Source organism: Aulonocara stuartgranti (assembly GCF_965226115.1).
Source record: "Aulonocara stuartgranti genome assembly, chromosome: 7".
Taxonomy (NCBI): domain Eukaryota; kingdom Metazoa; phylum Chordata; class Actinopteri; order Cichliformes; family Cichlidae; genus Aulonocara; species Aulonocara stuartgranti.
Window position 1 is genome coordinate 61,027,975 of NC_138945.1, and position 26,492 is coordinate 61,054,466.

At 44.3% G+C, this 26,492-nt stretch overlaps 1 protein-coding gene across 6 annotated transcripts; it reads right to left on the reverse strand.

Annotated features, from left to right (window-relative positions):
* Positions 1-26,363, reverse strand: LOC309711704 (genetic suppressor element 1-like). 6 transcript variants are annotated; one of them, XM_082542153.1, is made up of 16 exons: positions 26,246-26,363; positions 18,065-18,244; positions 16,508-16,707; positions 13,040-13,206; positions 12,748-12,948; positions 11,877-12,032; positions 10,753-11,042; positions 9,646-9,949; positions 8,924-9,531; positions 8,690-8,802; positions 8,305-8,593; positions 6,387-6,500; positions 5,904-6,290; positions 5,394-5,690; positions 3,689-3,792; positions 1-3,552 (listed from the first exon to the last, which is right to left on the reverse strand). In XM_082542153.1, the coding sequence occupies exons 2-16, from the start codon at positions 18,240-18,242 to the stop codon at positions 3,415-3,417; spliced, it is 3,546 nt and encodes a 1,181-aa protein (XP_082398279.1). In that variant the 5' UTR covers positions 18,243-18,244; positions 26,246-26,363; the 3' UTR covers positions 1-3,414. The 6 variants fall into 6 exon arrangements, with proteins under 6 accessions (XP_082398279.1, XP_082398278.1, XP_082398277.1 ...); XM_082542152.1 differs by lacking the exon at positions 26,246-26,363 and adding an exon at positions 25,499-25,635; XM_082542151.1 differs by lacking the exon at positions 26,246-26,363 and adding an exon at positions 25,195-25,486.
* Between the last annotated feature and the right edge of the window lie 129 nt (positions 26,364-26,492).

A 26,492-nucleotide genomic window follows, 5' to 3' on the forward strand; every position in this document is an offset into this window, starting at 1 on the left:
GAGTTTTTACAAGTATTTTAATGTAAATTTACACCCGAATTTACAGCAATATACCGTATGTTAATAAATAATTCATTGCCATTATACAGCCCAAATAATAAATTACATAACAACGGATTGAAGCAAATAGGCAAGATTTCACAGCAGGTTTGCAGAGGAGACGGAAAAAGTGACGCAGGACGGTCAGGTGAACTGGAGGGGAGGGCGGGATTGCTACGGTGCTTGTGCTTGTAGATAGAAACTGAACAAGTGACATTATTTTTTGTCTTAAACAAAAAGAAGTCTCATCAAAATACCAGTGAAAGGTATAGTTTGTTATTCTGTCGCTTAGGTTATGCATAAAACAATAAATAATTATTACAGGTGTCTTTTTTTAAATTAGTTTTGACATGAATTGGAATAGTGAACTAAATAGTTTGGCTTTTCTCTTCCTGAAAGTAGTTTTCAGTTGAAATTGGACAAAAACTGTGAGAAATCCTCGCTCAAGTGATGCAGAATCTGCATTTCAATGACTTATTTATCTCTCTAACATTTATGGTCATGTTAAGGGCTTTGAGACACAGACTCCCGGGTGTACCATCCAAAAAAAAAAAAATGGTACATGACTGACGTTTCTCCATCCACAGTGCACCTCTCAATCATTTGAGCGTCACCTAACACCGACTGTGCCAGTCTCCTTAAATTTCTAAACCTTTTCATTCTGACCAGCAGCAGTTTAAACAAAGCATATGGCTTCCCACGACAAATGGTTAAACCGATAAAGCATACAAAACTCTTCATCTATCACAAGTGACATTACCCATTAAAAAAATCTGACCTAAAAAAATGCCATTGATACCATTTGCTGTTATATAGACATTTTAGACGTTCCCTACGCTCCGTAGAGCTTTTACCAGCGACACACACCGCTTCATCTGTCAGATATATATAACTAAGCAACAACATACAATACAGAGGACGGTCAAGTTTCCCTCTGCTTACATTTCAAGTGCATCCTGTCAAGTTTAAGGCCTGAGGTGTGCTTGATTCCTTGACTCAATTTTTATTTTCTGAGGTCCAACTGGGTGATCATTGCACACCCGGATTACCTCATTGCTGCCCAGAGAAGCTACAGATATGTGCCTGCTGATACATTTATTTAGTGTAGACTGAAACATTTTAAATCCATATGAAAATATGACTGTACACTGGGCATACAGTCTTGTGAAGGAAAAAAAAAAAAAGCACACTCTCTTTCGAATCTAAGAATGAACATATTAGCACATAATAAATGATCTGGTCCTTACTGGGTTCTAACATTATTTAACTATAACCTCAGATAAGCATGCTGCATTACACCGTGTCATTATTAATTTCACCAAAAACTATAACAGAATTTCCAAGCAGTGCATGAAAAACTAAGCACACCCTCACTGCCTCTATAGCAATTAAGAGCAGCTAGGTGCTGGCTGATTGATTGACCATCAGCAAGTGTGAGAACCTCTATAAAAGCAGTTTTGGAAGTTTGCAGGTCAGGAGCATTCAGGTGTGTTTTAACAAAGTGCCAAGGAGATAAGACATCAGCAGTGATCTGAGAAGCAATTGTTTTAAAAGAGTTATGAGGCCATTTTCAATTTTTTTTAAGTGAAAGATTATTAACAAGTGGAATACATGCAAACCAGTTGCCAACATTCCCTGGAGTGGACGCCCCAGTAAATTTACCCCAAGGTCAAACGCTGCACTGCTCAGAGGAACTGCAAAAACCCAAGAGCTGCATCTCAGGCCTCATTCAGCATGTTAAATGTTAAAGTTAATGACAGTACAGTTAGAAAGAGACTGAACTAGTATGGCTTGTTTGGAAGGGTTGCCAGGAGAAAGCCTCTTCTCTCATGGCAGCATGGCTTAGGTTTGCAAAGTTGCATCTGAACAAATTACACGATTTTAGTGGAACAACTTGCAGAAATTAGGTCGTGCAGCAAGACAGTGGGCCTCATTCACAAACAGTGGTTACACACAAATCTGTGATTCATCGATATTTTAATATGCAAACTTGTTTGTAGTCTATAAAGAAATTTAGAAGTGCCCCTGGCCAAGTGTACAGAGAAATGTCTCAGAAAATGTAAACACCTGTCTTTAAATACTAATATTATTACTGCTCCTGCTACTACTACGAATAATAAAATCAGGATTATCAGAATTACAATTAAATAAATAAAAAATTGAAAAGGTGGAGGTCTTTTAATTTAAATGTATTCCAATATCCCTTTATCTCATCTTACATTAAATGTTCTTTTTTCATTAAAATGACTTCTGTCGTATCGCTGGATATGATTCCTTAAAATCCAGTGTCTTGGCACTTCTCCACAGATATTAGAAAAAGAAAGGATTGAGTTTCTCATCTTGGACAGATCAGCTGCTCCTCATTCTTCAGCTGTTTTCTTTTTTTTTAATTTTATAGTCTGTTGTTCAAACTTGTTTCAGTTTCTTCAGTCAGACTTTTTCCTGCTTTCTTCCTTAGCACTGCAGGTCTTAACAACATCACCACAGCTGTCTCTACTTCGCTTTGAGGTCAATGCATTTACATATATAGAGAAATCGGGCTGTGGCAGTATGAAGATTGCAGAATCCTGTTGGATTCAGATTCAGTAACAAACGTGTGTTGGTAAAACAAAAAAGGGCGCTGGGCGCAATTTATGATTCCTACAACATTTTTTCATACACGCTTGTGTAACAAAAATTTACATAAATACTAGTGAATGAGGCCCAATGGCCCTGACAATGTCCAGACCTCAGCCTGTCTAAAAATCTGTGGCAGGACCTCGAGACCTCAAGAAAACCCCAGTGAACTGAAGCAACGCTGTAAAGTAGACTGAGCCTACTTTAGAGACTGCTGCAGTCATACAGAAAATGTTTACTTCAAGTTATTGCTCCTAAAGGTGGTTCTTCAAGCACTGAACTGTGAGGTGTACTTAGTTCTGACACACTGCTGTTATTGTCCAACTGATATTGCATTTGAACTGTTAAGGACCAGATGATTTTTGTGATTATGTCCTGATAAGTAAAACCTTAGAACTGAAAGAGGTTGTACTCTCTTTTTCACATTGCTGTACTTGAAAGCCAACTCAAGTAGGAGTGGTTAGCGTTACTCTAACAACGATGCTGCCGTAGCTACGCAGTGTTGTTGAAATCCATGGGAAGAATCAGACCGTTTAAGCTCTACATGGACACCATGGATTACAGTTACTGTGATACAAATATAGCAGGTAGTAAGGTGTATCTGGGACCAGTCATGTGACAGAATTGACTGTCCAAAAAGGGTAACAAGACAACTGTTGGCTCCGTCGAGTGCTTCGAGTGAGGAGAGTGGCCCGGCTCCAGCCCGTTCTTGTTACTGTTCCTCCGCTGTCAGAGGCTTTGGAGAGTCTGTGTCAGAGGTCACCTCGGCGTGTGCCCGTTCACTTGGCCCCTGCCCCAGTGAATGTTCGGTAGAGTCAAACACCTCCTGAAGTGCTCGAGCTGGGCCTGCAGTCTCTCCCTCTCCTCTCTTACTTTCTGCCTCTGAGTCACCAGCTCCTAATAAACGAAGGATAGACACGGCTGTTATTACAGAAACCAAGGCTTTATGCACCAAGCTACATTGCTACAACAGGAGATGGCAACACTGGCACCAAAGAGTACACATACGTGGAAGACACAAAATGATGCTTACCCCCATAGTGATAGAGAGCTGCTCTGCAGTTCTGGTCAGATTGTAGTTCTGTGCTTCGAGTCTTTTACACTGACTGTGAAGGACTTGCCTCTCTATACTCCATTCTGTGAAGAGAAAACAGGCAGTTTCAGTTAATTATATTGCATTTTAACTTGTCTTTTACTCCAATTTTAGCCCCCCTGAGCTCACACACACCAGTGTACCCGCTGAGCTATTTACTTTTGATTAGAGGTCTAAAAGATGTCTAAATTGTATGTAGCAGATGACGCTAACTCAGGGTTTAAATTTAGATTTAAAAAAACAAAACAAAAAACAACTTGAGTCTCTCTAAATCATGTTCGTCCATTGTTTCAGTGTCATTTCAATGCCTTTTCCTTCTGCATGTACAATTAGTCCATGCAACCTTTGCACTGTTATCACAGGGACATTATTTCAGAACCTGCTGATCTACTGGGATTTCCCCACACAACCATCTCTATGGTCTACAAAGAAAGGCCCAAAAAAGAGAAAATATCAGTGAGTGGCAGTTGTCTCTGGGTTGTCAGAGGTCACAGGACAATGGCCAGAATACTTCACGCTGACAGGAGAGCAGCAGTAACTCATTACAAACAAGGTAAAGGTAACACATCAGACCATGAAGCAGATGAGGTACAACAGCAGGTGCCAATACTGTCAGCTAACTACAGGGCCTCCTTTCACCCACTACCCAAGATACAAGATATAGTATCATTGCTGACCATGTCCATCCCTTTATGACCACAGTGTACCATCTTTTGGTGGCTGCTTTCAGTAGGACAACGCACCATGTCAAACATCTCAGATCATTTCAAACTGGTTTCTTAAATGTGACAGTAATTTCACTGTACTCAAATGGCCTCCGCAGTACTCAGATCTCAATCCAATAAAGCACCTTTGGGATGTCGGGGAGTATCTGCAGCAACTGAGTGATGCCATCATGTCAATGTGGAGCAAAATCTCTGAGGAATGTTTCCAGCACCTCATTGAATTTTTGCTAAAGGAAAATGGGGGTCCAACCCCTATAGCCCACTGCTCCGACCAATTAACAAAGAAATAAAAAAAAATCTGAATGTTTTTTAGCAAAATATATGAACATCAAGAGTAAATGTTACATATATGCAGTCATTTTTGTAACTATAAATCATGTAATAAAGAATTGAACTGTTTGGGGTTAAATTTATTAATGTATGGTCTTACAATAGGGTTACAATATAAAGCAGATTTAGCACTATATAAATAAAACTGAACGGATCTATATTTATCCAGAAGACATAAAGCTCTCCAAGAAATCCATAGTGCTGCACATCTGCCAAGACATTTGATGTTTTTCATGTCTCAATTCATATATTAAATTAACAACCTACAAAAAATTAACATGCAGGTTATAGGTGGTTGAGAACTCTTAAGTTTTAAAAGTCAAGAATTTCAAATTTGAGTCCCTGCATCTCCGGCTAATTCTTTTACTGTTCACTGATTTTTGACCCGACTTCTGAGATTAATCTCACACTCTTGCTGAAAACTATTTACATGCAAGTTGTATATGTAGGCATTTGCAGTGCACAACTTTTACAATTATGTATGCAACAAAATGTTTTTACATCATGTATATAAATAACTTTCTCTGTTTTCATCATATCACAGAAAAAGCGACTATTGGGGTAATGCATGTGCTATGTCACTGACTCACCGTCCACATACTCCTGGTAGGCCTCAAAAATAGCTTCAATGCCCTGCCACTTCCTTGGAAGATCCTCCTCCTCCTCCTCCTCTTCGTCCTCTTCCTGATCGGACTCTTCCTCATCCTCAGACAGGTTCTCCTGTGGGGCTAGAGTGTCCCGGTTGGCTACAGAAGAAGGGAAGTGATGGCCATTGATATGTGCACGCTGAGAGACATGGATGAGATTTGAACTTTTCAGCTGAGAGACGCTGTGAGGCTGCGAGGGATCGGCCTTCACGCCGGCCTCTGGGACACAATTTGAGAGTCCTTAAGAAGAAGAGAGTGAGACAAAACAAACAAAAAGCAAAGTCAGTCCTTGTAGCTCTTTTTAACAGCTTGATGTGATTTTCACTTAACGTGATAGGAACTGGACTTTTGTTTACATTTTAAAGGCAGTGCAGTGCACACTGACACCACTAGGTGGCAAACCCCTAACATTAAAGAACAATCAGGTCATGCACCTATGGGAGCGTGGCTAACCTTTGTTCTGCAGTGTGCTGTGTGTGGACTGCAGCACAGCCTGATGGAAGTGCTGAGCGAAGGCCTCAGGGGTGAACCGCTCCAAGGGTCGATTCCGCCCATTCTGCACTTGACTGGGCTCCTTTTTCTGAGCAGCAGCAGCGCCAGTGCCAGCGCCGTTCTGGAGGCCCTGGCGCTTCCTGTTCGATTGTGTCTCCACGAATTCAACCTTTTCATGATGTGGGGCCAAGGGAGGAGGGAGCCGAGTCACCGTGGAGTCTACAGGTGGTTTGTGCGCGTCGTTATGAAGGTGTTTATGTTTGCTAAGATAGGGAGGGGAGGGGCTGGGAGAGTCTGGGTACAGGTGTCCATTTGACGGACACGGCAGAGGTGCTGAGAAGGAGTCACCTAAAAGAAAAGCAGAAGTTTTATTAAAGAGTTGTTTGCTGATTAATCGAGAGCGCATGCATTCATGTTTCCTGCGTTTGTCTGCGTGTGCCTCACCAGTGGAGGGAGCCGGAGGACTTCTGCACAGTGGTAAAGGATTATATCTGAGTGTGTCTAACGTCACAGTCTTCCTCTGAATGGCCTTCAGCAGCTCTTCTGTTCTCTCTTTATCTACAGAGAAAAAGACAGAATGAGAACACCCATCACTCATATTTTAAAAAAATATGTGTTAAAAAAAATGACTTGGCCGGGAGCTAATGGGGAAGTGTCAGTAAATGGATGATCTGAGGGTAATGCCCAATTCAGAGAGGAAAAAAATTCAATTTAATGAAGTTCTTACCAGTTTCCCCCCCTCAACAGTCTCCAAATGTTTTCTTAAGGTCAGAATAGCGTACACTGAGTTTAGATTTTATGCCCCATTTCATCGACAACTAAATCTTACTGAAGCACTGGCCTTACAGAAAAGTCTTCAGAAAATGAAGAGGAAAAACTTTAAAAGAGAGTGCAAGTGAGCTGCTGATTATACAACAGTGTCCCTGCAAGCAAGTAATAATCATTTAACAACAGAGAGTTTACGCTGGTATTTGAAAATCCAATTTTCAGATTGTAATTATGAGATTCTTTTTAACAGAGGGGTAAAATAAAATAAAAACACAGCCAGTGTGAAAAACAAAGAGCTCTAAGAATATTTAACACTTCTTAGGCAGTCTTTGCATAATAATATTTCTAACTTTTAATATAAAAACTTGAGAGAGCAATGGAAAATTTCTCATTCATTGCATTCTGCCATCAGAGAGGCATCTTATTGGTCCTCATTCATCCTGCAGCATGACAAGAACCCCAAACGTACAGCCAGAGTCACCATCTGTTTTCAGTGACTACTGCAGACGGTATGGACTTGTGGTCACCTTCATGTTATTTTTAAACCCCTAAGATTTTTGCATTGTACACCTTATACATGCCAATGCCACTTTCTTAGGACCAAGTTTTTCTGATTAATAACTGCTTTTGTAGCAAATCTGCTTCACGATTTCATACATTTTGCTCTTCTGCATACTATAGTTGCACTTTTTGTTGTTCCTGACATCAGCACTTCATTTTCAGGTCATTTTCACCCAAAGAACTAATGCTTACTGATATCTTATCTTTTTTGGACCAGTGTTTATAAACCGTAAAGATGGCTGTGTGGGAAAATCCCAGACGATCCTCAGATTCTGGAGTACCCTGACAACCATGCCTTGTTCAAGTCACTAAAATGAACGTTCTTCTCTTTCCGATGCTTAGTTTAAACTTCAGCAGGTCATCACGACCATGTCTACACGCCTAAATGCTCTAAGCCAGGGGTCCCCAATCCCAGTCCACGAGGGCCGGTGTCCCTGCAGGTTTTAGATGTGTCCTTGATCCATCACAGCTGATTTAAATGGATAAATTACCTCCTCAACATGTCTTAAAGTTCTCCAGGGGGCTGGTAATGAACTAATCATGTGATTCAAGTGTGTTGACCCAGGGTGAGATCTAAAACCTGCAGGGGCACTGGTCCTCGCGGACTGGGATTGCGGACCCCTGCTCTAAGCTAATGCCACGCGATTGGTTGATTTTCGTTAACAGGTAGTTTAATAGGTTTACCTGATATAGCAGCCACCCAAAAGTGTACTTGAAGATATTTTTCTACATATTTAGTTTTGCCAGTTTTTTCCATTATACATCTGCAGTTTATCCAGTTTCATAAAATAATGACCTTTTAAACAGATTTCACACATTCTGAAGCAGTACCATGTCTTTCCTGGATGTGGGCTCAAATCTACTCTTGCTGGACAAATCAGAAAATCCCACTCCAGCCTTCAGATTCTTCCTAACTTTATTTTCTTCTCACATGCTTCATTTTTTATCCCCTCCACGGGGAATCACCAGAGCAACTCTGAAGAAAGCAGAGTAGCACGTAGGATGTGTGTGTGGATACCAAACAGGTTGTTACCTCTCCTCTGCTGTGGGCTGACGTGCGAGAGGTTGAACATAAGGAGGAAGTCTTTTTTCTTCTCCAGTTCGGGGGTGCAGTCCATCTGCTCGGCAGAGTACGGAGTAGTTAAGGGAGTTGTGGGTGTTGAAGATGTTGAAGATGAGCAGGCCTTTTTCTTGCCCTGCACAGCCGGAGGAGAGACGCTGCGCTCTTTCATCATCCTCCTCCTCTTCCTCCTCTTCTGAGCCAGAAGATCATCGCGATGGGTCAGCGTAGTAAGACCACACACACGCAGAAAATCCACTTTCTTTGGAGAAAGATCAATCAGACAAAAGGGGAAAAAAACTCCCAAAAAACTTAATACCTGTGATGAATGCATATGTGACTGTGTGTGTTTTCGCACCTCTGAAGACGTGTCCAGCTTGAGTGGGGGCTGTTCTGTCACTCTTCTCAGATGAGCTTTCACCTCCTCCTCATCGCTCTCATCATATGACTCATCCAGGTCATAGTAATAACCTGGTAAAGGCAGAGCATTATTAAAACAATTGCAGGCCTGTGCATCAGTAATGACCTGATCTGCAGTTCCCTTTAGTCTTCCATCTCCACCTCCTGCTGCTTTCTGTTTTATTCCTCTCACCTCCTTCTTTGGCCTCTTTCCTCCTCTTCTCTTCCAGGTCGAGTTTGCTGAGCAGCCTGCGATGCTGCTGGAGAACCTCATCGTACACCATCATGCTGTCAGGCACCTGATGCGGTCGCTCCCTTACCGCTGGCGGAGAAGCAGCCTGGCACCGTCCCCCTAGGTCAGTGCAGGCTCCACTGGAGATAGACGGAGGCATAAAGGATCGCTGGTGGAGGTTATTGATGTGATGCCGGTGGTAGAGGCTCTGGATGGCTCTGTCCTGCTCACTCTTGTTCCAGCACTCCTGTAAACTTGCTCCCCTGAGTGAGGCGAACCTTTCTGGGCTTTTTGCCATCCTCCTGTTGCCCTCTTCCAGCCTCTCCCCCCATGCCGCAGGCGGTCTCTCGGCTCTGGTCAATCCCGGTGGCGGTCGACTCGGTGGCGTTGGGGCGTTTAGTTTTCTGCGGGAGTCTGCAGGTGCGTCAACAAGAGAAGCTGGGTTCCACAGTGTAGTGGCAGGGGCAGGAGGTTGATGAGGAGCTTTTGGGGAGATTAGCGGCGGTGGAGCGCCGAGGCAGGCTGCGACATCTTTGCTGCCTGGGTTGTGATAGACTGAACCGGTACTGCTTAGAGGAACAGAAAGAAACTTTTTTTATTCAAATTCTGGACCTAATAAAGAGTGCATGGTGTTTCAAAAGGGATACAAATTGTATTCAAAAGAAGAAGCAGCTAATTCTCACCGGCTGCCGTCTCTCCTCGGTTCCACCCCTTTCCCCGGTGACCTGAGGCCAAGCTCCCTGTCCTGTCCTTGTGCTCGCTGTTGTGTTAACCACGCCTCCTCGCTGGCTCTCTGACTCATCATGCTGGCGGAAAGAGCTCCATGGATCCCACCAACAGCACCAGCATGATGTTTCCCCAGGTGAGAAGGCAACAAGCTGGGCACTGGGTATGGCACAGAGCCCCTGGAGGAGTGAATGCTAGGCTGCAGAGGCTTAGGTGCTGAAAAACCTGGGTGTTCGGAGTCCTTGGATTTATCTGGAGAAACTGTGGAGTTATGGAAAGTGCATGTGTTATGTGCTACGCTGATATATCAGGATGTTTATTTACTTCAACAGCACAAAGTAACGGGCCTTTATTTGATGCAGTCTTTATTTCTAAGTCCTTCAGTTTGATAAGTATAACTGGACATATTAGTCCATTTTCCACTGCAGGAAGCCTTATTTTAGGATCTGCTCCCATTGCCCTTTTAAGTTATAGTATTACGTGCAGAATGTGTTCACAGAGGTTAAAAAAATGAGACAGACTGTGTGCAGAGCTGAGATTTTTAGCCAAAGAGCGAGAGCTTGAAGAGAGAATAAAATGTAAAGGTTTCAACCACAAGTGTGCTAATTTATATGTCAGTCTGCTTGTACTTTAAACAATTTACCGCATCCTTTGATAGTTTTATTTCAACAACTTGAGAAGTCAGCAAGTCATTAGAAATTCCCCTTTGGGGTATAAATGTTTCTAACAGATTTCATTGCAATCTGGCCAGTAGCTGTCAGGATATGTGGCTCAGGTCCAAAGTGTTGGGCAGACACTTTATTTAAGCAACACAAGTGTTAAAAATTTAAACTACTGCAGATCAAAACCAGCAGTGTTGTGAGCTTCTGTCTTCTTTCTCGATAATAATGAGTCATAATGAGTCAGCTATATTCAGAACAGACTATTTGGGTATTTTAACTGAAATTAAGTAAAAAATAAATAAATAAATAAATAAATCAGTTTCTAAAACTCTGTATACATGCTTGAGCATGCACCTGCAGGCGAGCGCACATACATGTGCACGCGTGTTTGTGTGTAGGTACCCAGTCTGTTCGGGGTCAGCCTTTCTCCTGGCCTGGCCCTGTCCTCCGGTGGTGCCCTCCGAGCATGCAGCTCAGCCAGGTAGTGGCCCTCCGCCGCTCTGACCATCTGCTGCTGTCTCTCCCTCTGCCTCTCCTTCTGTCTTTCCAGCTCTCTCTCACGCTCCCTCTCCTCCTCTCGCTCCCTCTCTCTTTCCCGCTCTCGTTCCAGCCCGGCCTCTCGCTCTCTCTCTTTCTCTCGTTCACGCTCTTGCTCTCTCTCTCGCTGGCGGAGCTCGTTCTCCATCTGTAGCCTGTGGGGGAGGTTGACAAGTATGCGTACACACAGACACAGACACACACACACAAAAAGGGAGAAGGTGAGAGATGCAACACCCAACATGAGGCAGATATTAACCACACACTGGTGAACCTCGCACAAACATTTCTACTAAAACATACACACACACACACGCAGCTGCAGAAGAACACACACACACACACACACACACACACACACACACACACACACACACACACACACACACACACACACACACACACACACACTCTCTCCATTTACCACGAGGAAAATAATCCATACACAGCATGACTGAGCAAGAGCAGATGAACACTTAATAGGTATCCACAGGAAAATGACACACACACACACACACACACACACACACACACACACACACAAGCAATCAATAGCACACAAACAAACCTACAAGATATGCAGGAGCCATTACAGAACCAGATGATGAATGCCATCCATTTCAAACACAAACATTTCCCCTGTGCATTATGCCACAGGAAAACAATGAGTATTGTCAAACTGAGAAAGCAGCTCAAAGTGCTGAAAGAAAATAGAGACACACAGAGGGACTTAAAAAATAAAAAAATACTTTGTTATGTGTGTGCGATTTTATGTAAGCGCTGGCTTGCATATGCATGTCTGTGGGCGTACAGTGTGTGTGAAGGGCAGTGTGTGTGTGATAAGTGTATAGGAGGCACTGTGGGGTGTGTGCTAAAAATATCACACAGTCAGCAACCTGTGCCTACCCTGCAGAGAGATTACACAGCTCTGCAGACAGTGAAGAAAGAAAGAAAGAAAGAAGGAAAGGAAGAAAGAAACAAAGTGCTACCTCTCAGATAAGGCTGTGTGGTTTAGGTCTGCAGGGTAGCGGCCTCCAGGCAGGTGTAAGTGGAGGGCAGAGGGGTGCAGTGGAGGGAAGGCACCCCCTGCAGGCACAGAGTAGAACTGTGATCGCAGTGCAGAAAGACACAGAGACTCCTCCATCCTGTGACAGAAAAAAAATCAAAAAATGAGTCAGAATATATCTGCCACCGAGGAGCTGATGGTTATCTGATAAGTGAGTGCAGAATAGATTAAAGGATGTAGTTTTTTTTTTAATTCTTAACATTTTGACTTTTATTTGACAGGACTGTGCAGAAGAAGCAGTAAAAGCATGGAGAGAATAGAGGTCGGAACCCAGGCCCCTGCAGCAAGGACTTTAGCTTTTTGTTATGGGGCGCCACCTCAACCCGGTGAGCTATAGTGGACACTGCACACTTCCTGCTTTATTCCAGCATGCTATATAAAAAGACTGTAAATAAAAATTGGAATAGCCACAATGATAATGCCTACTGGTTAGTAAAGTGAATTCAGCATCGTGTTTTAAAACCAGAGGAGAAGATTGGGTTGAGAAAACGAGGAATATTGCAGTCCCAAAGCTAGATTGATAACTTGTCAATTGCACTGTAACACACACCCTGCTATTTAGATTACTTACAAAATGATCATCATGTTGTATCCATTAAGACTAGTGATTATGCTATAGACTAATCAGAAAAGATTAAGTGAAGTCATCAATTTGGGGAGCCCCTGACTCCAGCTACATTTCTCATTGAAACCCAAGGAGCCCCCTGGTGGCTATAAAGAAGAATGCAGATTACTGCTATACACAGGCATTAACCTAAAAAAAGATAAATGGCAGCTGTGTGGGTTTCTGTTACCTCGGTAAGGACAGAGGGTGGTGCAAGTAGGCTGGATGATAGTAAGCGGCGACGGCGGCGTGGGCTGCAGCGGCCGGGTCGAGGCTCAGGGGCAGAGAGCTCAGACGGAGGTCATCTGAGGTGGCGAACGGCCGGAGTGCTCTCAGGTACTCCTCTGGAACGGCACCTGAGGGCACTACGGGGTGCATCTGCCCCGGCAAACTGCAGAACATATTCAGAGGATAATTTTAAGAATGAATTCTGCACGCAGACTTTTCTGCACAGCTACGCAGTATGCACGTGCCACACTTACCTAATGCTCTGCATTCGGGGGTCTTGCATGATGCTGCTTGGTGTGAGGCCAAAGGAGTGAGCCAGGGGGTGAGGTGAAGAGATGGGAGGAGTCCTCTTATCCTGCTGTGGCTGGGGGTTCTCAGCTCCCACCCGCTCCCTGCTGAGACCCTGAACACTCGGCTCCACCTGACAAAGACATACAGAAAGTGTGAGAGCAGACTTTACTATGTCTATTGGTGTGATTTTTATTTTTCCAGTGTGTGTCTGTGTGAGTGTGCACGCGCTACATTCAAACAGAGTAGAGGAGTTCTGGAAAAAGACGAGTGAGAAATAAGATGGAGTGATTGCGTAAAAACCTCTGAGCTGCAGCCAGAGGCTCAGCGGAGTGGAAAAGTGGGTCTGATATGTCATAACAGGTCAAGATCAAAGTGGAAAGATGATCCCAATATCTAGCCAACTGCTCCATCCTTCATCACCCACTCCCTCTCTGAGCTTCTCACTCAGATGATTTGGTCACCACAACACTGCATTTGATCCTCGATTGCTCAAAATCACCACCATGACCAAATAGGCCTTTTTTTTTGCCAAACCTGCATATAAACACGCATTAAGAAACAAGTACCCCATGCCTGTATCCAAGGCTCTCTCCCACTTTGTCTGGTATGTCATGCGGCATTGTTCTTCATTCTGTTCAAACCAAGCAGCGCTCAAGGATCTGAGAAATGAAGCCAATACTGAAGTAGTCTAGTAGCTGCAATTCACCAAATGGCCACTTGAGGTTGGCTCCAAACCATAGACAGTGTAAGAGATGGATGTAGCTTCTCTGATGTCGCCCACTGGTTTCTAAAGTCCTGTTTCAGAACCTCGAGTGGAGGGTTTCTGCTTCACCAGGGCGGGTCTGACTGTGAAACTGCACGGTCCTTGTTTAAGGACCTGTGATTCACAATTAGTTAGTGAATGATTGCGCAGTCTTATCCCAATCTGCTAGGACTCTGTGGTGGTGAGGGGAAGGAGACTAGACAAAAGACACTGTGGAAGAGATCCAGAGATTAATAATAAAGGATGATTAAATGCAGAGTGGTGTATAAGCACAGAGAGACAAAAGTGTGAGTGATCCAGCTGTAACTATAAGCTTTATAAAAAATGAAAGTTTTAAGCCCAATCTCAAAAGTAAGAGGGCATTTGTCTCCCACGTCTAAACTGGGAGCTGGCTCCATAGAAGAGAGGCCTGAAATCTGACGGCTCTGCCTCCCATTCTACTTTTAAATATCTTAGGAACTACAAGTCAGCCTGCAGACTAAAAGCAAAGTGCTCCATTGAGGTAATATGGAACAGATAATCCTGAATTTTAAAATAAATTTAAAACAAACTTAATGTTTTGTTCAGCATGACCCAAAACTTGTGGTTAAGCTCATAATCTTAGCAGCAAAGTGTTTACAGAGGTCAAGACAGGGACTGGTTTTTTCCTTTGATTTCTGTAGGACTGATGTCTCTTTGCAAACACAGCTATCGCCATCTGGTGGCATCCATGGTTTATACTGTTTGTGCTCCAAAAGGAAGTCAGTCTTTACAGTCTTTATATAATTTCCATACTAAAATGCAGCAGGCAAACGTGTTTGCAGCCTGCTATAAGAAAAAGGTGTGGTCACTGCAGCCAGCTGTACTGAGCTGAACTGATCTTCTGTGTTCTAAACTTTAATGTTTATGTTTTATGCTTAGCACTTACTAGTAGGCATCAATATATGTGTTGCACTTATAGAGTTTCTACTGTAGCTTGTAAACATTAGCTGCCAAATATCACTTCTAGCTCCAAAAATCACGAAACTCTTCTATAATGAAGACTCCAAAACTAATATTGGCGAATTAATCCATGACTTTACGTTTATTCCCATTTTCATATACAGTCTATGCTCCAAACTGTAAGGCAAAAAAAGAAAATGAAAAGACTCATAGTCTACAGCAGTGATTAAGCTGATCTAACCGTTTGTTTGCATGCTTGCAGTTAGCGATTAACAGATATTAAAACAAAGTAAAACCAGGAATTGAAAATGAAAAAGTGCTGCGATATTTTTTGGTGTGACGGAGCCACCGACTCACTAACCAACCAACCAAGAAGCCAACAGACCACCAGACACTGATTCTAAATAAGAAACAGCTGCCTGGAACCGTTTAGCAAAGTATGTTAATGAGAAAAAGACATACATTTACACTAATGTGTTATATCTTGTTGCTACAGCAACAGACAGCAGTACAGGTCAGGCTGACCACAGACAAACCACAAACAAATGACCTCTCTCAGCAACACCCAATCTGCTACCTTAGTTTAGTACAACACTTGATTTGCAGTATAATACTCGTGTTTTGAATACGTTTGAATAGTTTTGTATATGCCACTCATGGAAAGCAGATTCAAACCAGGGATGAAGCAGCTTTCCTTTGCCATCTCCCAGAAATCCTCACTAGGTCAAAACGAGACAGGGAGGCAACACATGGACGGTCTGGAGAGCAGCCATCGCATTCCTTGACCTCTGACCTCGCAGACAGCCAATGGCCTTCACAGACCCGGCAATAAAACACACGCAGTCTGCTTCCTTTGGTTAAACGGTCCTTTGCTCTGTCCGCACAGTACGGACAAACACTGAATTAACACACAGCTCTGCTCTCCCGCTCATTCTTACACTCCCTCCCTTCCTTTCTTAACATCCTATTCTCCATTTTTTTCCCTGCCTCCCTCCCTCCTCGATTCTCTCTGAATGTCTGAATAAGAGCCCCAGGCAGGCTGGGCCACAGAGTGGTCTTTGTGAAGGGGGAGAAAGGCAGCTCTGATCCAGGGGGAAGTGGCTACTGTGGGGGCTAACCTCTGCATTGTTTGAGGGGCCTGGTTACTTGCCACAGCTTAAATTCACACACACACACACACACACACACACACGCACACACACGCGCAGGTCCCCCTTCACATCCTAAGCCTTTTGTGGTGAAGGGTCAAGTACACACACGCACACAATCTGCAGGAAGCTGAAGACAAAAAGTGCCAGTCTCTGCAGCCTCCACTGTGTGCGTATTTTTTAGACAAACACTTAATGTGTTGCTGAAAAAGACGCAGAACAGCAAGGAAGAGGGTGGCTGGAAGCATGAAAATGAAAGCGTAAGACAACACAGAGAAAGGCAGGATGGGGTAAATGAAGAAAGCAACGCTTGGACGGCTGGTTTTGACAGTTGGATGTTGATAAGCACTGGGACTATTTCTTTAATGGAGGGAGCAGCAGCAGCAGCAGGACAGATAAAGGAGACTGAGAGCGACAGACCACTCATCTGTACTGAGAGAACACGAGAGAGAGACGAGGAAGGGCCGAGAGAAAAGAGGAGACCGGCGTGACAGGGGAACAAAAGGTACAGATGCACAGAGAGAAAACAGCAGACATTTTGTCTCAGACTGGCGCGAAACACCCAGAGGTGTGACAGCGTGATGAATGACACGTCTTACCTGTCTTCCGTCGGCCCTCCACAGGCCGTTGCTTGTCTTTGTGGGGGCAATGGTGACTACTGGAGGTGTGCTGGGGACACTGCGGCCCCTGTTCTGGCCCAGGAGGGGCCCTAAAGAGCCCCGCTTAGGGGTGGTAACCGGCGAGCTGTGGCTGGTGGCCGGGGAAGAGACGGGAGACGATTCACTGCTGAGGGCAGAACCTGAGGAAGGGAGAGAAAGAGGAATGAATGACAGCAAACAGCATCTGATCAGATTAAAAAGATTTCACGATCAAATAATCTCCCCGTGGCACATAACTTTTTCAATTTTTTTGTCAACGTGACGAACTAAACACTTTCAGTCATTTTTGATAAAAAGCTTTCAAAAAAATGTGACAGAAACAAAGGAAAGTGTAATAATGATACCGGAAGGAAAAGGGTACGAGATGAAAGTAGGTGTGTGACACGCACCAAAAAAAAAAAAAACTGCTGTAAAAAGAGTGAAGGAAGCATGTCATAAATGACTGTGTTAAAAAGAGGCTGGGGTGTGACACCAAAGGGGAGGTGTGATAAAGGGAGTGTGTGCGTGCTCCGTAACATTCACTCTGGCATTACTCCATATTTCTGAGAAACACATACACACGCACACAAACAAACACACTCGGAAACAAGCAGGAAATAATGAGACAGAGAAGGTAGGAACCAATGAGTTCATGTAGAGCTGCAGGTAGAGAAAATGAGATAGTGATGGAGAGTCGGGGACACAGAAAGAGAGAGAGAAGGGGAGAGGGAGCTTGTTATAATTGGCTGTAATTAGATTCTCATTATTAGGAGATGAATGGAAACGAAGGAAGGAAGAGACAGAGAGGGAGAGGTCAGGATAGGTCAGCTCTTATCCAGCACCTTCATTAGGACAGCAGTGAGCTGAGTGAGGACACACACACACACACACACACACACACAACCAAATAGCTACCAGGCAGCCAAACATTTCACAATAATTCACAAAATACAACCATACTCTGAAAGGATCTACTTTCACTTTTACTGGCACTGTGTTTCAATACGCTGTCCAATTTTCATTCATTAACATTGTGTTCCTGTCTTCAAGAAACCGCTTTTTTCTCCCCCATTACATAAAAGATTGATACCGCCGTTGTGTCTGTAGTCTAAATACGAAGCTATAGCAGTCAGTTAGCTTAGCTTAACATAATAACTGGAAGAATAAGGACAGAGCTTTCCTAGCTCTGTCCAGAGGCAACAAATTAAAATCTACCATCAACCGTAAGATTACCCACTCTCCTACGCCCTGCTAAAGTGTCCGTGTGCAAACAAAGATTCCCATTTCTCCATGCAAAAGCTGAAGTATTCCACAGAGGAGAGAGAAACAAGGAAAGTCAACAGGATTTTGTACAAACCTGACACCAGCAGTAAAGGTTGGACTGGGTGTGACACACAAAGAGGAGTCTGTTTGTGTGTTTGTGTGTGTGTGTGTGCTCAAAAATACGTTAGCTCTCCAGGGCTTGAGGCAGCTGGAGCTGTGTTTGGGTGTGTGCAGGGTGGTTAAACCAGTGCTCACCTCTGGGGTCCTCTGCCTGTTTGGCCAGTTTACGAAGGGCAGCAGCAAATCCAGAGTTTGCAGACTGGGCAACTGCGTTCCCATTGGTTAGTGGACTGAGGGGACTGACTGTAGCCGTGGTGCGACTCGCCGTGGAGATCATTCCTAATGATGGTGACTTATTGGACTCATGGTTCATACCTGGCGAGAGCGGAAAGAAAAGATGCGAGGAACTTTATTATTGATTTGATTAAGCAAAGGCCTCGCTCAGCGTTGCACTCGGCTAACTTCCTGCCTAAAAAAAGATTTCTGAACACAGCTGGTACCAGAGTCATTCTGAATCAACAAAACTCAACTGACAAGTGTGTGTTTGTGTGTGTCTGGGGATGATAGTGAGTGCATACGTGGGGGTCAGCTCCACTAGAGACAGTGTGGAGGCAGGAGAGCGGTGACCCTAATAGCAAATCACACACATGAGTGCACACATGTCCATTTCCTCAAGGGAGCCACCCAACACATCTTAAGACCGCAGGGGCGTCTACACACAAACCACACTGCGCTTTTACACCCTTGTGGAGCATGCAATCATGTACACACATACATGCAGAAAACAGAAACACACACAGAGCGTTCATCGATCTACTGGACAGAGAACACACCGAGAACAAACACAAGTAAGGTAACCTTTGTCTTCACCCTCTACCCTCTTACTGACCCACTAATGTTAATTACAGCTGGAATTAGCCAGCACCCCTCCACCCACCCTGGCTGCTACAGCACTGACCTCATTAGCACCACAACACACAATCACACGAACACCTTTAGAACACTCACACAGACACATAAAACCACAAAAAGAGCGCAAACAAAAGGGCCAGAGCAGTAAACACACTCATGAAAAATTCATATGAACACAATGAACACCATTATTGAACGCGCCGCTCGTCACACTGACAACTTTGATAAAGTGGAAGAATAAAGTAAACGGTGGATTTCAGAGCTTGGAAATCTCAGACTTACAGATTCCAAAACAGGGAAAACAGCAGAGTGATTAAAAAAGTATGTAGGAGCATTAAAACAGATTTAAACTCGGTTAAGATTGAAAGAGATAATTAAAAAAACAAAACAAAACAAAAACGAGAGCTGGTTAGAGGTTAACTCTAGGTAGGTTTCCTTTGCACATGCTCCCAAACATAGAAGCCTAGATTAGAGAGAAATGTGCCGTTTCAGGTTTTATGACCCTGCAAGCTGACAAAAAGCTAGACAGTGTGTGATGCATACAACTGACATGCATGTAGCTTCTGACATGCCACGCTCTTATCTAACAGAACCTGTTTCTATACAGTCCTTCCTCCTAATTTCTTCATGTCTGCGGTCACACATGTATTTACACGTCTTAAAGAAAATTGAACTTGAAACTGTGAATCAGATAGACAGAAAGGGAACGAGAGAGATGAAGAGAGCAAAAGCTCAGATCCTGACAGGCTGTGTGTGTGTCTACATCTCTGTCCCTGCTGAGCCCAGCAGTCAAGGGAGAGATGATAAGACAGTTTCTATCGACTCCTTCTCTCCCTCCCTCTCCCCTCTACTCGTCCACTCTTTCCTCCCCCTCTTTCTCTCCACTCTTTCCTCCCCATCTCTCCCTCTCTTTCTCTCCACTCTTTCCCGTTTATCTCAGCACACTGGAGCTTATTTAACAAAAGCCAACACACATAATCTCCTCTCTGTCTCTTGCTTTCTTTCTTCCTTCTTTCTACAATCTTTTCTTACACCCTCTGATATTTATCCATGTCGTTCACAAACACAGAGACACGCGGGCTGCCGTGTGCATATGCGCATAATTCAATCATGCAAGCACTCACCCTGCCGCTCACTGTTCTCCTCCTGCTTGTCGTCTTTCTGCTCCTATGAGAGTCTCTTTCACTCTCTCCCCTCTCAGCCTTGCAGCTGCTACATGGTCACGTGACCTCTTTTCTATCCACTTCCCACCTCCTCCACCTCTTCCTCCTCCTCCTTCTCACCATCTACTGCCCCCCTCCCTCTCCAGCCTACCTTTTACTCCTCTCTTCTCTCACTTTTTGTATCCATTTTCTCTCCTCAGACGCACCCTCCACCCCCCCACCAACTAACCCGACCCTCTCTCCTCCTCAGACAGCGCTTTCTGTCGTTTTCTTTCCTCTCTTCATTCTTCAGCCTTCCTCCTTTTGGCTAGCACTCATGGGAGGGTGGCGTGGTGACTGGAAGGGGATGAGTACGAGGAGGGAGGGAGGGTGCAGGGTGATGAAGGGGAGGGTGTGTGATTTGAGCTCTGTGTGTGTGTGTGAGGTACAGGGTAGTGTTAACCCTCCATCCATCACTCTGTCTCTCTGTTAGTCAGTCCTGTCTGCTCTGGGATGCAGGAGGTTATGTGGTGGGGTTTACAGTGACCTTTAACCCTTCACCTCTGACCACTGCTGCTCCTGACAGCGGGAGGGCTGACATATGAAACACACAACAGCCCTAAATACAAATTAAGGCTTTTTTTTTAACTCCCTCTAGAAATCTTTTTTTTTTTTTTTAAAAAACAGGACAGATTGAGTAAACATGACTAAAAGGCGCCGTGAGGCTCTATTGCTCACTGCATCAGAAAACAGCTGGGTGTAAGAAGAGGAAGAAGAAGAAATGGAGAAACAACCTTAGGCAGGAAAATGGGAATTTTTGCCTGAGGATGGTGCTATACGAAAGACCATATTATTATCAGCAAACAATAGGCCTCACCCTGTGTGCGCTGTCCATTTCAGATAACCACGCAGATTCATTTAAAAGAATAGAGTGTGTTTGCGAACAAGATTATCATTACAGTTATGACACACACGCTGATATCAAGCAAACATGTTGACATCACATTAAAAATAAACATATTAGCAAGGCTCAAATCCACTGGCTGTCAGCTTTTCTGTGTGGAGTTTGCATGTTTTCTCCAGGTGCCTCCAACGCCCAAAGACCTGCATGTTGGGTTAACTGGTGATTCTGAGTCGGCCGCATGTGTGAATGGGCTTGGCTACAGCACCCCCCACAGTTATGCATATCTACTCCTAATGATCACTGTTAAGCCTGTCGTGAAATAATAGGGATAATATGCAGGTCTTTAAACCATCCTCTCTTTAATTAAGCCAACTTTCTTCTCATTGGCTGCCCCTCATAAACAGAAGGTTTGAACAGCAGGTGGGTGGGACTACTGTACTGGCAGATGACCATATTAGGGATATCTGCTCTCATTGACATCATACTGAGGGAAAACTAGAAAAAAAGCTTGAACAAAGCACTTAGGGTGGCCTGAACTTTCGGTTATTACTAGAAGCTTTGGTTATGTTTTAAATGAGAATCGACCACTGGAACATATAATAGGCAAATAATAAGAAAAAGCACAATAGGTGAACTTGAAAAAAAAATCCTGTTGTTACAGTTGCTACTTGCTCAGAGTCGGTGTATTTGGGCTCAACTGTGAGCTTAGTACAGTAGACATGACGCTACTGATAGCATGTAATTTACACAATTTTACAACAGCAAGTTGCACCACGCAGATTGTAAAATGCACTTTTTTACTCAATCCTTTCTTGAGCTTTAGAGATAGATAAATGCACCCTCTGTACAACATTTCTTTGCAGTGCACTTAGTTTTCAGCGTTGACCTAAGTGACCAGCGATGCCTCAGCTCCTAAGAAACCCTGTCGAAAAGCAGAAACTAGCAGGACTTCCCCACAGCTGCCAAAATGGAAACTGCACGAAATTCATCTGCACACAAACACACCTACATACAGAATCCCACCCTGCTCAGCATGATGCAAGAGATATCAGACATGTTGAGGCCTGCGTCTTTAACACCTTTACCCTGCCCCTCTCTTCCACTTTTACTCTTTCTCTCTCTCTCACACACACACACATATACATATACACACACCACACACGACTCGGGGGGACTGTGAGGACAGCGGGGGAGGTCCTGCTCTGCCCCGTCAGCTCATTAAAAAAAAAAAAAAAGCAGTGTGTGTGTGAGAGAGAGTGCGTGTGCAAGCAGGGATTGGTCATTAGGAGGAAGAAGAGGTTGGGTTGTAACATACTACCTAGTTATTAACTCCCATCACACTGGTATATGACCGCATATGTGTGTGTGTTCTTGTGCAAGCTACTATTTTAACATTTAAGACATTAAACTGGCTGTTTACAAACTGTTACCCAACAGCAGACCAATAATAAGTGTATATACACACACACACACACTAAATATGCTACATTTAAGCTCTAAGATGTTATTATCTGGACCCCTACGGCTGATAGTAATCACAACAGTGGCTACTGCCGTTGTTACAATAGCTGGCAGACTTGTTCAAATTCCTCTGACACAACACACACACACAGACACACACGAAGAATGAGAGAACGAGAGAGAGGAAAAGTAGCCAAATGTTTTACAGCCTCTTAAACTTGTCTGTAATAGCAGTCAGAGTGGCGTCAACACAGCAGTCTCCTGGGTTACTCCAGGGGCTGCTAAATGGCTTTACTAGCTCCAGTCACTCTGCAGCTTGCACAGAAACACTTAACACATCCTTACAATCCATAAACAACGAACACTCTCCCCGACTCCAGCAACTCACACACACTCACCCGACACAGGAAAGGGTCACAAGTTAACGTGAATGTAAAAAAAAAAGGAACTAAAAAAAAAAAACAAAAAACAGTGTCAAACACATGCAGGCCGTCTGTGCGAGTACATGAAAAGGAAGGCACATTCACAATTAGCTGACTCAGGAGTCGGGAGCTGTGCGTCACAAAACGTATGCATGTGACCCCTAGGGACCAAACAGCCAGCACGGATTTATGGTCCTGGGATAAGTGGAGCAGAAAAACCACGTACTGTAATAACCGACACCTCCAGCAAACAAAAAACAAATGCATGCACACACACACACACACACACAAAAAAGGGGAAGTGCATCCAAAAACACGCCAGGGCAGATTGTTAGAAGCACGTAGAGGTATATGAATAACAAAGAAAGCATGGGAAGTGCAGCAGCCATTACTCTGCTTTATGCTTTACAGCGAGGCCGCCAGAGCAGAGCCATGTTTACTGTGCAATAATAACAGAGTCAAGATGTTAGTGAAAGGTCTATAAATTATCACAGCCTCAGCTTAGAGTTGAAATGTGGGCTGCCAGTGGGTAAAAAAAAAGCCTCATGGTTACATATCCTCTTCTTTTCCCTCTTGAACCTAGGGCCTTCCCTTCCACCTTCCTCTGGCTGCAAGGCATTGCTCCTCTTTGGGTGAACCCCTCTTCTCAGTGTGTCTACGAGCCTCTTGTCACTGTCTTTCACATACAGAAAGAAGATATAAATAGTGGCTGCTCTCCTGCCTCACACGTTCCTCTATCTGTCCATACTATAGTTTCTTTGCTTGTCATTTCCCCCTCGCTATCTCTTCTTCAGCCTCCTACCACTCACTCCACAGCTTCTCCGATCACGTCTGCTGCGTTTCTGCCTTCAGAATCAGAATCAGAATCAGAATGGGTTTATTGCCAGATGTTGAGGTTTACAACATTAGGAAATTGCTGCGGTGCTTCAGTGCAGACAATAAGAATTAAAGTGCTATGTAGAAAGAAAGATATGTGCATGAGATATACATGAGAATAAGAATTATGAGTGCTACGTAGAAAGATATATACATGAGTGCAGGTGGTGATCAGTGCCAAACATGAAATGATGCAGTGACACAGCGTAGGGTCATGTGTTAGTGGCGGGGACAGTCATGTGGTTATTGTTCATGTGTCCAACAGCAGAGGGGAAGAAACTGTTCTTGTGGCGAGAGGTTCTGGTGCGAATGGACCGGAGCTTCCTGCCTGAGGGGAGCAGGTCAAACAGACTGTGTCCAGGGTGAGAAGGGGGAGAAGGGTCCCCCCCATCTGTGTCATCGATCTCTTCTACAGCTTGTGCCTCAGTCTCACCTCTCTGATACAGAAATGATGGGAAAAAAACAATAAAAAATAAAACAATCTGAGGAAAACCAATCTTACTCCCGTCTCAGTTTATTTTGGCGCCTGGCGAGCGCCTGACTCCTGCCTGCAGCCTTTTTTTTTTTTTAAACTCGGCGTGTGTCAGGTGTTCATGTGCTCAGCGTCAGTGGCAGAGGTGCAAACACAGAGGGTCGTGTCAGACGGTTGACAGCCTCAGTTACTCCTCCTCTGGCCCGAGGCCCGCTCTGTTTTACCAGGTGCCGACACTGTCGTGGTTAGACGTCGACCATCTGAGCAAACACGAGGAGGATGGAGGGGGGATGGGTTGAAGAGAACACACACACACGCAGTCTCATTGCACAAAGGTGCACAAAGACACACCTGCTAAACAACTGTTGCTGTAGTAAACAATCATGTTGGTGCCCAGAGAGTATTATTCAAACTGTGAAGATGTTCAGCAAATCAGAGCAAAGTCGACACTTGTTGGCCCAGGAGTAAATTAAGCTGAATGGATCTTATGGATTATTTCCTTGCTTATTATCACTGTACAGATTAGGCCAAAGCTGCACGGCTGGGGCACTTTATTTATTACCATCAGCACCTGCCCTTCATATCAGCTCATGTAGCCAACTGTTTGCTCAGCTACAGAACAACACCAGATAGCCCTCAGGTCAGATTATGCACTCAAACGCTTGTGCAATCATGAGAAAATATTCTAACACAACTAACCAGCACTGAAGGCGAAGAACGCCACAGAAGAAGCAGCCAATCACAGCTGGCACCGACAGGCTGAACCTGCAAAATTACAACATCTCATCCCACAGAGGACACACCACTTAGTCTAAATCTAAAATAATAATAATAATAATAATGATGATGATGACAATAACAAGTCAACAAAATACCAGAGTAGGTTTTGTAATCTGATTACACAGAAACACTGATGTGAATGGGAAGCCATAGTATGAGCAGCATGAGCAGCATCCATATGAGAAGGAGGTAATTAAAGAGATTGGAGGTTTACTCAGTAACACCCCTGCTGAGCAGCTGGTCTACGGCAGGTCAGGAGCAGCACATGGTGCGTGAAGCGCACGCGTGCACGTATGTGCGTGTGTGTGCGTGTGTGTGTGTGTGTGTTGAACTCCACCTGCGGGCTGTGTACACACACAAAAGCGAAGGGGATCCGCTTGACTGCTGCTAATGCGCCCGGCGGCATCTATCTCAGCCAAACAATACAGTCGCTGTTAAAGGTCCCGGATTAAAGAGCGACTCTTCTGTCTCCCGTGGGTGCTGTGAGATGAACTATCAGAGGGAAACTGTCCCACACCGCCGCTGTTGCTGTGTGAGCGCTTCCCTCTGTCTTCCTGTCTATGAAGTTTGCTCAGCGCAAACAGCACAAGTGTTTGATCACTGACAAGTTTGGCAAGAAAGACGCATAACAAGGAACCACAAACACCTTTAAATACCCACCCTGCAGCTGCGCCCAAGTTCACCGCACGGAGCAGGAAGTGGATCGGTCTGGCTTCAAAATAAGAGCATTTAGAGATTCCCAACAGGACAGTATATTAAGTAGCTTTTAAATGTCTTTGAATTTTGAGCCTTTAACGTGTCTTTGTGACACTAGGGATTATTTGGTTCCAGTATTTGGTCCCAGCATTAGAGTTTAAGATTTTATAAGCTTGTATTTTAACAGAGGAAACCAGAAGTGGCTCGCACCTGCTGTCTGTCAAGATGGACCAGTTTTCCCTATCACATATTTTCAACTTATTCAGCCTTTGAGTGCGGTATGACTAAAAATAACTTCAGTTTCACTCTTCACTTCTAACTATCCGACTTATGTTGGCGAAGGAAAATAACAAACAGGATATAACCACACACACACACACACACACGCACGCACGCACGCACGCACACACACACACACACACACACACACACACACACACACACACACACACACACACACACACACCAAAGCTTTAACGCAAGAGAAAATATAACACCTTGAAGTCGGTGTAGGCACTGATGGCTACAACAAAGAGAAATAAAATACTGTAAAAGAAGTCGGGTCAGTAGCTGCTCAGCCCCGCAGACAACGTCCAAGCAATGTTAACTCAACAGAGACAGGCTCAAATGAAAGACCTCATCACTTTCTCCAGGTAAGAACAGAGCAAACAAAGACTTTTGTACTGAAACTGCAGAAAACACACAACTCACCGCCACTCTAAAGAAAACAGAATCCTTGGTTATCGCGCATCCTTGTGTGGATAAATGACGGCTCTGCCGCACGGCTTGATCTCACAGAGAGCAGTACGACACTCAGCGATGTGGAGATGTAGGAAGGAGAAGGACAACTCATTAACTGTCCTCACAGAGAGAGAGGGGGGGGGGAGGAGGGAGGGAGGCGGGGAATGAGATGGGAGGGGGAAGTAAGGAGGAGGAGGAGGGCAAGCACCTGCTCCTC

Bases quoted from the DNA above. Each gene is read 5' to 3' on its own strand.
- LOC309711704 (XM_082542153.1), bottom strand. From the start codon at position 18,242: ATGAACCATGAGTCCAATAAGTCACCATCATTAGGAATGATCTCCACG. The intron at 9,532-9,645 runs GTGAGAATTAGC...TGTTCCTCTAAG, and splicing joins CCGAGGAGAGACGGCAGCCG to CAGTACCGGTTCAGTCTATC. The intron at 8,594-8,689 runs GTGCGAAAACAC...CTTTCTCCAAAG, and splicing joins AGCTGGACACGTCTTCAGAG to AAAGTGGATTTTCTGCGTGT.